Here is a 13,209-nt window from a genome sequence, read left to right as displayed (position 1 = left end):
TTTCTGCACATCTCGAGAACTAATTAAATAGATATAATCGAATTTGGAACGTGAAAGTTTTTGAAGGCAACGAATATTCTCATAATGGCTCGACACCCCTTCCTCTTCTGAAAGGAAGGGGTCCCAAATGAATGAAATACAACCCCGAGAATTTAAATTAATTCAATTAAATAATTAATTAAATGGAACCGAATTTGGCATGTTAAGTATTTTGGGAGCAAGAAAAAATTCCATGGTGGTCCAACACCCTTCCCTCTTCTGGAAAAAAGGGCTCCCATATAAATATTAGTGTGGCAGCGAAAAGGGTCATGTCAAATTTCTGAAACCGACTATGTACATTTTGTTTATTGGTCCAAAAAAACAATCTGTGCAAAATTTCAGCTCAATCGGACACGATTTAGGGGTGCCTCAAGCGCTCAAAGTTGCGATTTTTCGGCTTCGAAAAACTACCAAGGGGAAAGTACAGGAAATAGGGAAAATCGAGATTTTTTTTGATGCCAAATTTTGACCGAAAATCAACCTTCTGGGGCTTAGTTGTTTTCTGAGCAACCGAAGGCTTAATATGGAATATTTTAAGACGGGTTTCTAAAATGACCAACAGCTCGTTCCAAACCAGATGTAAATTATTTTAATGTTCAGTAGGCATATAAAACTCGATTTTCATTAGGGTGGTTCATTTATTTTTTTACTAGGGTGGTTCCCATACAAATTAAACAGATATTTCAACCAATATTTTCGGAAAACAGTCTAAAATCATCGGGATGATGCACAATAGTCTAAGCTCGATTCTAGACGCCTTTTTTATTTAGGATGGAAACTTACGGTCTCTGGAAAACAGCCAAACATGATCAAATACCACCAGAATGACGCTCCGAGGCCAGAAATTGACTTCCAGTTTATGGAAAACAGCACAAAACCACCGAATGCCATCAAATACGGGTATTCCCGTAATCGGATTGATGCACAGAAGCCTTAAATTGAATTATTTAAATGAAGATAAAAATGGGCGGGACAAAGTTTGCCGGGTCAGCTATCTTCATATGAAAAAAAAAAGATTTCAAAACAACAACTACAACATTTTCAAATGAAGTGATAATTCAACATATCTGGTTTAGTAGGGCCCTACACACCGAAAAAAAAAATTATCGAGTTTACAGAAGGTGCTGCCAGCTCTTCAGTCGAGTTGACGCGAAATGCGTCCTCTTCGACACATTCGAAACAATGGGACATTCTGGCTAATTGGTATATTTTTGACGCTGTTGACATTGTTGATTTTCTTAACATATTTGAATTGTTAGAGAATTCGTTTTGTTTATTCTCAGTACATTGTCATAGTCGACTCGATTGATTCTATGAGATATAAAAAGGCGCAAAGATAAAATTGTTCCGAAGCATTCGTAAAGGGTATATTTGTAAAATAAAGATAATTTAATAATTAGAATCAATCAACGGATATCACAACTTGACATTATCTTCCGTTATCTCTAATATACTGAGTGACTATCTTTCGAGGGAAAAATGTGACATACGTATTGTATGTATTTATTAAACTTCAAAACGAAACGAGCCTCAATTGTGGTGATTTTATTTGAAGAACCACGTCAATGTCAGAAGGTCTGTTCGCAGCGTGCAGAAGCGTAAATACAAATATCATTGAACGATAAATTAATCATTTAAATTGGTTATTGTGTTTTTGTGTAGGTACCAATAACAGTTAGTCACAGAAAAAAACTGTTTTCTGGACCGATGTTGGTTCCAAATATATAAAGCAACAAATTTAAATTAGCAAAAGATGAAAATACAATAATATTCGCAACCCGCGCTTTGACTGCGGATGAAAAAAAAACAACAAACTAAACATGTTTTCAGCGCCGGATCTGGTCAATTCACCCTCCAGAAATATAATTCTTATGTTTATATTATACAAACACAAACATGTACACTTGGGCGGACGTCTCTTTCATTCATTTCGTATCGCTACACAAACCACAAATTTCTACTGTGATCACTTCATCAGAGAAATAATCAACGCCAGTAACGAAGCTCAACTGGTAGTGAGCAGACGCAAAAGAAAATTAACTGATTTAAATTCTAGACCAACTATAGCACAAGTTTACAGAATTACCGTCCGAGACATTGTGACGACGACTTATCACGATGGTCGCTGTAGATTTATACGTGGTGCTCGCAATCGGTGCCATCGTTCTGTTTATCTTTCATTATCTGGCTCAGAAATACCATTATTTCCTTTCGAAGCCGATACCATGCCTGAAACCGACATTCCTGATCGGTAGCAGTGGACCAGCTTTGTTCCGCAAATGGGACATAGCGACACACTTTCAAGTGCTCTACAACACCGACCCGGAGGCGAAGTATGGGTTGGAGTATTTTCATCAAATGATAATTTTTAAACCGTATTCATTTCCTGGCTGGTTGGTTTCTACGATCTCACAAGCGGGTCCTACCTGGTTCGGGATCCGGAAGTTATTGAAAAAGTAGGAGGGTGGCATTCAAGACACGACCGCATGACGTTGACTACCGTATTCTTAAAAAAATAGTTCCGGTCATTTCGTGCCGGTTTCACCCGTTATGCTGGTGGCTGTTAGTAATAAATGGCTACTGCAAAATACTAAAATGGCTGGAATTCTGGACGAGAATAATCGGAAACTGGTACCTTTTGGAGCCACGAAATTTTGTTACAGAAGTTTTGTAAAAGAAGCGTTGCAATTCCCTCTACTATTTGCTTCAATGGAATATTTTTTTTTTAAGAATACGGTAGTCAACGTCATGCGGTCGTGTCTTGAATACCACCCTCCTACTTTTTTCCGCTAGCAGCAGCATTTGGTAAAACAGAAAATTCAATTTGCCGCTTCTGTACCAAAATTTAGAGGCACCAAAAGGTGCCAGTTGCCGATTATAGTTTCCTGGTTAGTCCGTCCAGAATTCCAGCCATTTAAGTGTTTTGCAGTAGCCATTTACTACTAAAGCCACCAGCATTACGGGTGAAACCGGCACGAGATGACCGGTACTATTTTGTATTTCCTCCTTTCAGCTGCTATCACCTAGCGTCCGCATGTCACTGGTGCGGTTTTGGAAACAGAATGATGGGGCGCCGGCCGCTGTCGTAAAATTAACACCAACAAAAAGATGCATATTTGCAAGGTTTTTTCCGCTAGCAGCAGCATAAACATCGGAAACAGAAAGTGACAACAACAATAACAACAAAGTCAGATCGATTGTATCCGTTAGTGTCGACTGTGCTTGGGAAGAGAGGTAGTGATTGGCTGCGCGGTATGATTTAGACAATCGATATTAATTACCAATTTTTCAATAGTGTATCTCAAACAATAGTTTGTTTTTGTTACATAAATTTAACCGTAAAAGAAATTCTGATCGATTGATGCCAAAACCTCGAAAACCTGATTATAGATGACTGCAAAATAAGCGCTCAAAACCTGACCACTTTTCTCTGGTTTTCCCTGGTTGAATTACTAGATTTTTAAATTCAGGGGCCTAACTTCGATATAGACGTTAGTCAACGTCAAAAGAGGGATGGGCTACATAAATGATGGAATGGAAGAGACAAATGTTTCTTGAAAGCTGCGCCGGCCGCTGTCATAATATTAACACCAACACAAACATGCATTTTTGCAAGGTTTTTTCCGCTAGCAGCATCATTTGGTAAAACAGACAATTCAATTAGCCGCTTCTGTAACAAAATTTAGAGGCACCAAAAGGTGCCAGTTGCCGATTACATTGTTGTTTTCTGGTTAATCTACTAAGAGCCACCAGCATAACGGGTGAAACCGGCACGAGATGACCGGTACTATTTTGTCTTTTCTCCTTTCAGCTGCTAACACCTAGCGCTGTCGTGAAATTAACATCATCATAAACATGCATTTTTGCAAGGTTTTTTTTCCGCTAGCAACAGCAATTGTAAAACATAAAATTCAACTAACCGCTTCTATTATAAAACTGCGAGGCACCAAAAGGTGCCAGTTGCCGATTTCTTGTTTACTGGTTTCCGTCCAGAATTCCAGCCATTTTAGTACTTTGCAGTAGCCACCAGCATCACGGGTCAAACCGGCACGAGATGACCGGTACTGTTTTGTTTTTCCTCCTTTTAGCTGCTAACACCGAGCGTCCGTATGTATCCGGTACGGTTTAGTAATGAAACTGATGGGGTGAAATGTTCGAACGGTACGTTTTATACCAAGGCTTCGTCAGATAAATTAAAAGAGGGATGGGCTACATAAATGATGGAATGGAAGAGACAAATGTTTCTTGAAAGCTGCGCCGGCCGCTGTCATAATATTAACACCAACACAAACATGCATTTTTGCAAGGTTTTTTCCGCTAGCAGCATCATTTGGTGAAACAGAAAATTCAATTTGCCGCTTCTGTAACAAAATTTAGAGGCACCAAAAGGTGCCAGTTGCCGATTATAGTTTCCTGGTTAGTCCGTCCAGAATTCCAGCCATTTAAGTGTTTTGCAGTAGCCATTTACTACTAAAGCCACCAGCATTACGGGTGAAACCGGCACGAGATGACCGGTACTATTTTGTATTTCCTCCTTTCAGCTGCTATCACCTAGCGTCCGCATGTCACTGGTGCGGTTTTGGAATCAGAATGATGGGGCGCCGGCCGCTGTCGTAAAATTAACACCAACAAAAAGATGCATATTTGCAAGGTTTTTTCCGCTAGCAGCAGCATAAACATCGGAAACAGAAAGTGACAACAACAATAACAACAAAGTCAGATCGATTGTATCCGTTAGTGTCGACTGTGCTTGGGAAGAGAGGTAGTGATTGGCTGCGCGGTATGATTTAGACAATCGATATTAATTACCAATTTTTCAATAGTGTATCTCAAACAATAGTTTGTTTTTGTTACATAAATTTAACCGTAAAAGAATTTCTGATCGATTGATGCCAAAACCTCGAAAACCTGATTATAGATGACTGCAAAATAAGCGCTCAAAACCTGACCACTTTTCTCTGGTTTTCCCTGGTTGAATTACTAGATTTTTAAATTCAGGGGCCTAACTTCGATATAGATGTTAGTCAACGTCAAAAATCGCCGTTAAGGATTTTGATTTTTTTACTGACCATACACCAATGGTGCCTGAACATAAATCGGATGGTGAAGTTGTAGAGGAAAAACTGTTCCAAAATACGCTGTTCGCCCTTCGTGGCCGGAAGTGGCGCGATATGCGTGCAACACTTAGTCCGGCCTTTACCGGTAGCAAAATGAGGCACATGTTCACCCTGGTTGCGGACTGCGCTCAATCGATGACCAGCTACTTTTCTTCGGAGGCTCGGAGCGGAAAAAGGTTGGAGTATGAAATGAAGGATACTTTTTCACGATTCGGCACCGATGTGATCGCCACAGTTGCTTTTGGCATGCAGGTGGATTCGTTGAAAGAGCGGGACAATGAATTTTACCTGAAGGGAAAAGAAATGCTGAACTTTCAAACGATTACGACCATGATGAAATTTCTTCTGATGTTTCTCGTTCCCTCGCTGATGGAGAAGTTGAAAGTGGATTTTATAGGTTCTAGTTTGATTAAATACTTCAAGGGGATGATCGTTGATAACATGCAGCAACGTAAGGCTCATGGAATTGTGAGAAACGATATGATTCATATGTTAATGCAAGTGCAAAAAGGGGCATTGAAGCGACAAAAGGATGAAGTGGAAACGAAGGACGCCGGATTTGCTACAGTTGAAGAATCTGTCGTTGGAAAAACGGTGAATTCACGAGTTTGGTCAGAGAAAGAATTAATAGCACAATGTTTGTCGTTTTTCCTTGCCGGCTTTGAAACCGTTTCAACATGTATGACTTTCCTGACATACGAGCTTCTAGCCAATCGGACGTTCAAGATCGACTCTACCAAGAAATGCTAGAAACTGAACAATCACTAAATGGAGAACCGCTTAACTATGAAACACTGCAGAAAATGACATATATGGATATGGTTGTTTCAGAGGCTCTTCGACTATGGCCTCCAGCCGTGTTTTCGGAACGTATAGTTGCACCAAAGATTACCTCTACGATGATGGAGCTGGGACGCGGTTTACCATCGAAAAAGGACATACAATGGTTATTCCTAGTTTCGCCATCCATCGAGACCCAAAGCACTTCGAGAAGCCGGAGCGATTTGATCCGGAACGATTTAACGAAGAGAATCGATCGAAAATCAATCCCGCCGCTTATATCCCATTTGGGATTGGACCACGAAATTGTATCGGATCCCGGTTGGCACTGATGGAGGTTAAGCTGATTGTGTACTATTTGTTGAAAGATTTCTCGTTGGAACCGACCGAGAAGTCGTAAGTTCCGTTGAAGCTGAAAAAGGTAATGTTTAACATGATACCGGAGGCGGGTGTTTGGCTGGAGCTGAAGCCGAGAGGATCGTGAGAGCAAGTGGGAGGAACAGGAGAGGAAAAGGAGAAAGCAAACGCATCCAAATTTTTATTAAGTGTCTCTTGTAGGTATATACACTGTTCGTTTGCTAACTGGGCTGAGGGCCTAGCCCAGTTAACGAATGTCGCTCGCTAACTGGGCTGACATTTCAAATGTCGTCAAATATCGAGGGGGATTTCGATGTAATGTCGCTAGGCAAAACTCTCAGCGTAAACTGAAAAAGGTTTTGAACAAATACACTGAAAATCCTGATTGATGAACAGCTAATGAGAAAAAATAAAGTGTTAGCTTTGCGTGTGCTTTATTTGCACTAACCGTTGCCTGGAAACATGTTCTTTTCATAAAACATTTATTTGACCTGGAAACGAATAGATGAATGCCTAGTGATCGCATGTGTGATGACAACCAAAATCCATTGAACTGAAAAAATCAATCTCAATTTACTATTCATGTGCCCCTATCTCGTTTTGACAGCAACATGCCAAACGCTGATTTTTGACGTTCATCTGCTTTTTAACTGGGCTATAGCCCAGTTAGCGAACGCCCAGTTAAAAAGCAGCCCAGTTAAACAGCACCCAGTTAGCGAACAGTTACTGTAACTCGAGCCTGAATTTAGAAGGATTTATGTTTTCTTAAGGTCGGTCAAGTAATTCGAAAGTTTTGTGTATACAAATTATTTTTACATCGGTTATTCTGGAGTTCTGATACCAAAAAAAATGCTTGCGCATTATGAAAAATATTTAATTCGTTCAATTAATAAATTAAATTCTTCAACTATGGTTTTACTCATAGAAACTTTTAACTACACCGTTTAAGTTAACCGTTTTTGTTCTCCGCTCCTGCCCAATCCAACCCACCACAAATGTATTTTTGTTTAACACCCACATTAAAATCGCACTTCGCGTGTCTCTAATTCATTTCGTATCGTAACACAAATTACGATTTGGGGCTGTGGTCGTTTCATTAGAACTATCAACAGCAGTGACGAAGCATAGCTCGTAGAGAGCAGACGCAAAATAAATCATTGATGGAAATTTTAATTTGGTTGACCTAATCGCTATGATCAACGTAGATTTGTTCGTCGTGCTGGCAATTGGTGCCATCGTTTTGCTTATCTATCATTATATTGCACAGAAATATCAATACTTCCTTTCGAAGCCGATACCATGCCTGAAACCGACATTCTTATTCGGCAGCAGTTGGCCAGCTCTTACCCGTAAACGAAATATAGCGACGCATTTTCAGCAACTCTACAACACATATCCGGATGCGAAGTAAGTATTATAATATTTTCATCACATGAATCACTTCTAAAACGTATCGATTTTTAGGTTAGTCGGTTTCTACAGTTTCACAAGTCCAACCTTTCTGGTGCGGGACCCAGAAATAATAAAAAAAATTGGCGTGAAGGATTTTGATTTTTTTCCCGACCATACACCGATGCTACCCAGCCATAAATTGGACGGTGAAGTTGGAGAGGAAAGTTTGTTCCAGAATACGTTGTTCGCCCTTCGTGGCCAGAAGTGGCGAGATATGCGTGCAACACTCAGTCCGGCCTTTACCGGGAGCAAAATGCGGCACATGTTCACACTGGTTGCGGAATGCGCTCAGTCGATGTCCAGTTTCTTCGCCTCCGAAGCTCGGAGCGGGAAAAGATTGGAGTATGAAATGAAGGACACCTTTTCACGACTCGGCAGCGATGTGATCGCCACTGTCGCGTTCGGTATTCAAGTGGATTCGCTAAAGGTGCGGGACAATGAATTTTACTTGAAGGGAAAGGAGATGCTCAACTTTCAATCGTTTACTGTCGGGATGAAATTGTTTTTAATGTTTTTCGCTCCCTGGCTGATGGAAAAGTTAAAACTTGATTTCATAAGCTCGAGTTTGAAAAAGTACTTTAAGGGGATGATCGTTGATAACATGCAGCAACGAAAAACTCATGGAATCGTTAGAAACGACATGATTCACATACTAATGCAAGTGCAAAAAGGTGCATTGAAACGCCAGAAGGATGAAGTGGAAACGAAGGATGCCGGATTCGCTACGGTTGAAGAATCTGCCGTTGGAAAGACGGCGAACACGCGAGTTTGGTCGGAGAATGAATTAATTGCACAATGTTTGTTGTTCTTCCTTGCCGGTTTCGAAACGGTGTCAACATGTATGACCTTCCTGACATACGAGCTTCTGGCCAATCCAGACGTTCAAGATCGACTACACCAGGAAATTATAGAAACCGAGAGATCACTTAATGGAGAACCGCTCAACTATGAAACACTGCAGCAAATGCCATACATGGATATGGTTGTTTCGGAGACTCTTCGACTGTGGCCACCAGCCGTATTTTCGGAGCGTTATTGCAACAAAGATTATCTCTACGACGACGGGGCCAGAACGCGATTCACCATCGAAAAAGGACGTACGCTGTTCATCCCTAGTTTTGCCCTCCATCGAGACCCGAAGTATTTTGATCGGCCGGATCAGTTCGATCCGGAACGATTTAATGAAGAAAACCGATCGAAAATCAATCCCGCCACTTATATTCCGTTCGGGATTGGACCACGGAACTGCATCGGATCCCGATTAGCACTGATGGAAGTGAAGTTGATTATATACTATTTGTTGAAAGATTTTTCTTTGGAGCCAACTGAGAAGTCACAAATTCCACTGCAGCTGAAGAAGTCCATGTTTGTCTTGATACCCGAGGGAGGAGTTTGGCTGGAAGTGAAACCCAGGAATCCATAGGATTGCCTACCTTAAGGAGTGAAAAACCCAAAAAAAACGAACATTTCTAGAGTATACTCCAAGTTGTGTACAAAACAAAAATCGGAATATATATAGTTTGCTTGTCTTTCAGTCACGCGCACGACAAACGAGAATTACTCAAATTGTTTTTTCCCAAGCAAACTTTGAACCTGAGATACACTAAAGTTTGTTATTTTTTCATGTGTAGCAACCAAGCACTTCTGTTCTGACTACAACTTACCTTTGCTTTTAGTCCTCCACTCACTTCCACTAGCCTGGTATAAAGCCAGTCGTAAGGAGATCAAAGCTAACTGCGTTTTAACTTATACTCGGCACACGTGTTAAATCAGCACATGGCTAAAGGTTCTGATGCAGGTGCATCGGCAAAAAACCGCCAAAAACGTAATAAAGGGCGGAAGGCAATTTTAAGATGTAAGAAAGACATAGTTTTAAAGATATCAAGCATGTAAATGAAATTTAACGCTAGCCAAACCACTGTCAGTTGTTTACGAACTTTACTTTATAGTTACATGTCCAATAAGTTCTGTAATGTCATGGCATTGCCATCAAAATTAGGTTGTCAAGTGATGGAATAAGGCAGTACCCTTTGTCTATGAAAAAGTCAAGAACATGATGGGGATTATAAACGTTTTCGCTCGGGAAAATGAGCAGTTTGGATTTTTTTAAGTGTGTAGCAATTTTTATATGCATTGAAATTGTAATTTTTCAATAGTACAGTTATTCGATTGCAAAAAGTAATTTGTTTATTAGAAAATCAATTACGATCAAAGACGTTAATAACGAACATTTATAAAAATTTAAGATAACCGGCTGTAACTCGGTAAAGCCATTTTATGCAAAACACTATATCGAGTTTCAAGTGACGAGCCGCACTTGAAATCTATCCAACTTTCTTCCTATTACTCAAAGTTCTAACGAAATTTACAAAAATGTTCTCAAGAAGTTGTACTTAAAGATAGAGCAATATAGTTTTTTTTTGGATATTTTTAAAAATAGCAAAGACATTCAACCTACGCAAGACATGCTGCACATATTGTACCCCAAATTAATTCTGTAAGTATACTACGACGGTCAAGATGTGCGGGGAAAGCGAAAGTTATTTTGCTGATACATGAAAATTTTAGCTGTTTCAAAAAAATCTACAGTATAGGGTAAATCCATTCCTGACGGGTGACATTCAAACTTCGATTCAAGCTTAACAATTATACTTGAAATTTCTTACGATGAAACTATTCATGGTTAGAAACCAGATTGATTTTTAATATGCAATACAGTTTGTGTCAATTGTGTATATAGTTGATGAGTAATAAGAGTTTGAAGTTCATTTTTTGAGATAAAAACTGATTTCTCTCCGCCGGGATCGGGTTAAGCCATTGGTCATTATTTTTAAACGTTATGCAAAATCTGATCAACTGTTTTGATTTAAGATATTTCGGAATATCAACATAAAATTTTAAAGTTTTAAAAATAAACATAGGTTTATCTTCTATACTGCAAATGTGCTACAGTAACCCAACTTTTTTATTTTTCAAATAATATTTGTTTGTTTATGTAGAAGAAGACGAAAACAAAGCAGTAGAAAAAGGTGGTGGTGATGGGATGAGGATTGTTATGTTATTACGCAACACTAGAAAAGGTGTCTGTGATGGAACGCAGATGACATATGTTTCATGCGCGTCATTCATCATGTGCGAAGTTATATCTGAACTACCCATCAATGATTAAAGGAGGACAGTACTTAGTTATTTTAAGCTTTGCTTTTGTTAATAACAAATTGCAGAGACAAACTTTCGCATGTGTGAATACTTTTTTGAGCAATCCAGTATTTTAGCATGAGCAATGGTTTTTGTGAATTGTTTTTTTTTTTTCAATCACGTTCATTTTTATTTATTTGGTAAGTTAAGTTTAAATATAACATATGTAATATCAAACAATTGAGAATATCAACTATTACTCAAGTTGTGAAATTTAAAAAACAATAAATCGTTAGAAAACAGTTTTTCGAAAATAATCAAATAATGGAGAAAAAGTCTTTAGATATTGAAGAAAACAGCTGTGCAGTGGATCCGTATAAGAAGCGAGATGTAGATTCGTTTTCGAGTAAGCAATCAACCTACGCGTTTTGAACGAACGATTTATCGCAGTTTAGATAATTAAATAAGTTTTAAACCAGCGCTGGCCATCTTCATCGAATTATCGATAGTGTCATAGTTACATATTGCACTTCAACTCGATATTTCAAAAAAAAAAAAAAAAATATCATTTGAATACCAACTTTTAATAGTCCAAAATGCATTTGAAAGTGGCTAGCCACTACGGGCCAACTAGTATTCAAATAAATTAAGATATCAAATCAAATCTTACATTCAGGCACGTGTAACGATCAGTTGGAAGATCGTGACAATGCACGTAGCTCACTAATTTTCGCCAACTTCACGCATAATTATTAATACAGAAAGTTTATTAAAACAACATTTTTTGCTTACCTGTCGAGGGATCAGCATTTCGTGTTGAATCTTCCGAGTAACCTGTTAAAAAAGAAAACAAAATGTTAAATTTTGATTGCAAATTGTGGTTTTCAAAAAATTAAGCAGAGTAATGAACAACTAATTTGTTTGTTTTGAGTCGGAAGGGATGTTAGTCCTAGATTCACTGCTATTAAAGAGAGACAAATCAAGAACACATCTTCGAAGCTTTCATTGAAGAAAAAACGAGATCGCTATTGTTTTACGCCCAAAGAACCAATCATTGTGTGGGAGAGTCTATAGTTAAAATAATCAACAATAAAACAAACAAAGAGGATAGGGATTCCTAGCTCTAAACACACTAATGTTTACCTCAGTTATTCTTAACTTTTCTCATTCATATTTTCTATTTATAAGCTCCAAGAACTACGCGAATAAAATAATAATTCACAGAAAAACTTAAACTAGAACCAACTTTGTTGAATGAAAACTATTAAGTTAGTTTTTTGTGCGTTTGGAAGCAGTGTGACAATAGTACATTATTGTTTCTACTACTGAAAACATTATAAAACTAATTGGGCTCAAGTTTTTCATCAAATAAATTTGAAAGAACATTAATCAGAAACCCATAATTACACAGTAGAAAATAATGTTTTTCAGTGTAAGTCAGAGTATTTTATGAATTCTCGGCAGTCTTTGTAAGTTTTTAGGCTTCAAACTACTATTCTCTGTCAGTAATTGATCGAATTTCTAGAGCTTCTGAATTTTATCGTAAAATATCACTTCCGCTGTTTCTTCTTGGTCAATCAATTTGCGTCTTGGGCATTATTTGGTTCTCTTCGTAGGTAGAAAAGCTCATGAAACTATATCCGTTTCGTTAACTTTTAAAAAAATGAATTGCAACTAAACGTACTCCATTGCACCGCCGTCAAAGTAAAAGTGGAATCTTGACAACGTCAATTCCGTGTGCTTCAAAGCAAATTAGTACTAACGTTTGCTTTTCACAAACGGAGCTTTTTTTCGGATGGTGATAAAAAAACTGAGAGAGACAATTGAACTTGATAAATGTTAGCTTACTTGCAAAAAGTTCTAAGCGCTTCACCGGAACATTCGCCATGGCGGACGAAAACATGAGTGTAGGTTTTTGAGTTCCTTCTTCATTTTAATTATAAGTTCCTCCTCAGTTTCCCCGATGAAATCGCCCAGAAATTTTCAATAGGACGCAGCTGTGCGACGTTGTGCGTTTCTTGATCAACTTCTGGCAGGCACTTCCTACTATAAATTTCCCCGTTCACGGCAGTCCCAATCGAAAGAAAAGCGGCTTTGACATCCCCTTCTCGCTGATTATCAGCCGCAGTAGAATCTTCTTGGGGAACTTGCTGCGTGAAATGCATTTCACTTTAGAGCTCACTTCCTGCGTGGAGGAAGTAAAATACGAGGCGCCCTGCCAGTCGTTGCCATCCAGGGTGATATAGGTTTCGTTGTCCATCACCACCGCCAACTCACGAGTCGCCGGGAAAATCAACTTTACCATCTTAGTTAGCAGCTGGGCTAG

At 38.8% G+C, this 13,209-nt stretch overlaps 2 protein-coding genes and 1 pseudogene across 3 annotated transcripts in view; 2 read left to right on the top strand and 1 right to left on the bottom strand.

Annotated features, from left to right (window-relative positions):
• The window catches only part of LOC129721072 (sodium-dependent transporter bedraggled), a 276,779-nt gene that overhangs the window by 130,873 nt on the left and 132,697 nt on the right, over nt 1-13,209 (bottom strand). Inside the window, exon 3 of the mRNA XM_055673198.1 lies at nt 11,676-11,717. Within this exon, the coding sequence (XP_055529173.1) occupies nt 11,676-11,717 (42 nt within the window). The remainder of the gene's footprint in view (nt 1-11,675; nt 11,718-13,209) is intronic.
• LOC129721092 (probable cytochrome P450 9f2) lies at nt 2,052-7,224 on the top strand (annotated as a pseudogene).
• On the top strand, nt 7,403-9,342 carry LOC129721077 (probable cytochrome P450 9f2). 2 transcript variants are annotated; one of them, XR_008727341.1, is made up of 3 exons: nt 7,403-7,700; nt 7,758-9,219; nt 9,281-9,342. XR_008727341.1 is itself a non-coding variant. In XM_055673208.1 (2 exons), exons 1-2 carry the CDS (start codon nt 7,486-7,488, stop codon nt 9,166-9,168), a joined length of 1,626 nt encoding a protein of 541 aa, XP_055529183.1. In that variant the 5' UTR covers nt 7,403-7,485; the 3' UTR covers nt 9,169-9,342. The 2 variants fall into 2 exon arrangements, 1 of the variants encoding a protein (XP_055529183.1); XM_055673208.1 differs by having other exon boundaries at nt 7,758-9,342.

Source organism: Wyeomyia smithii, chromosome 2, assembly GCF_029784165.1.
Source record: "Wyeomyia smithii strain HCP4-BCI-WySm-NY-G18 chromosome 2, ASM2978416v1, whole genome shotgun sequence".
NCBI classification, from domain to species: domain Eukaryota; kingdom Metazoa; phylum Arthropoda; class Insecta; order Diptera; family Culicidae; genus Wyeomyia; species Wyeomyia smithii.
This window is presented reverse-complemented; position numbering and strand designations above follow the sequence as displayed.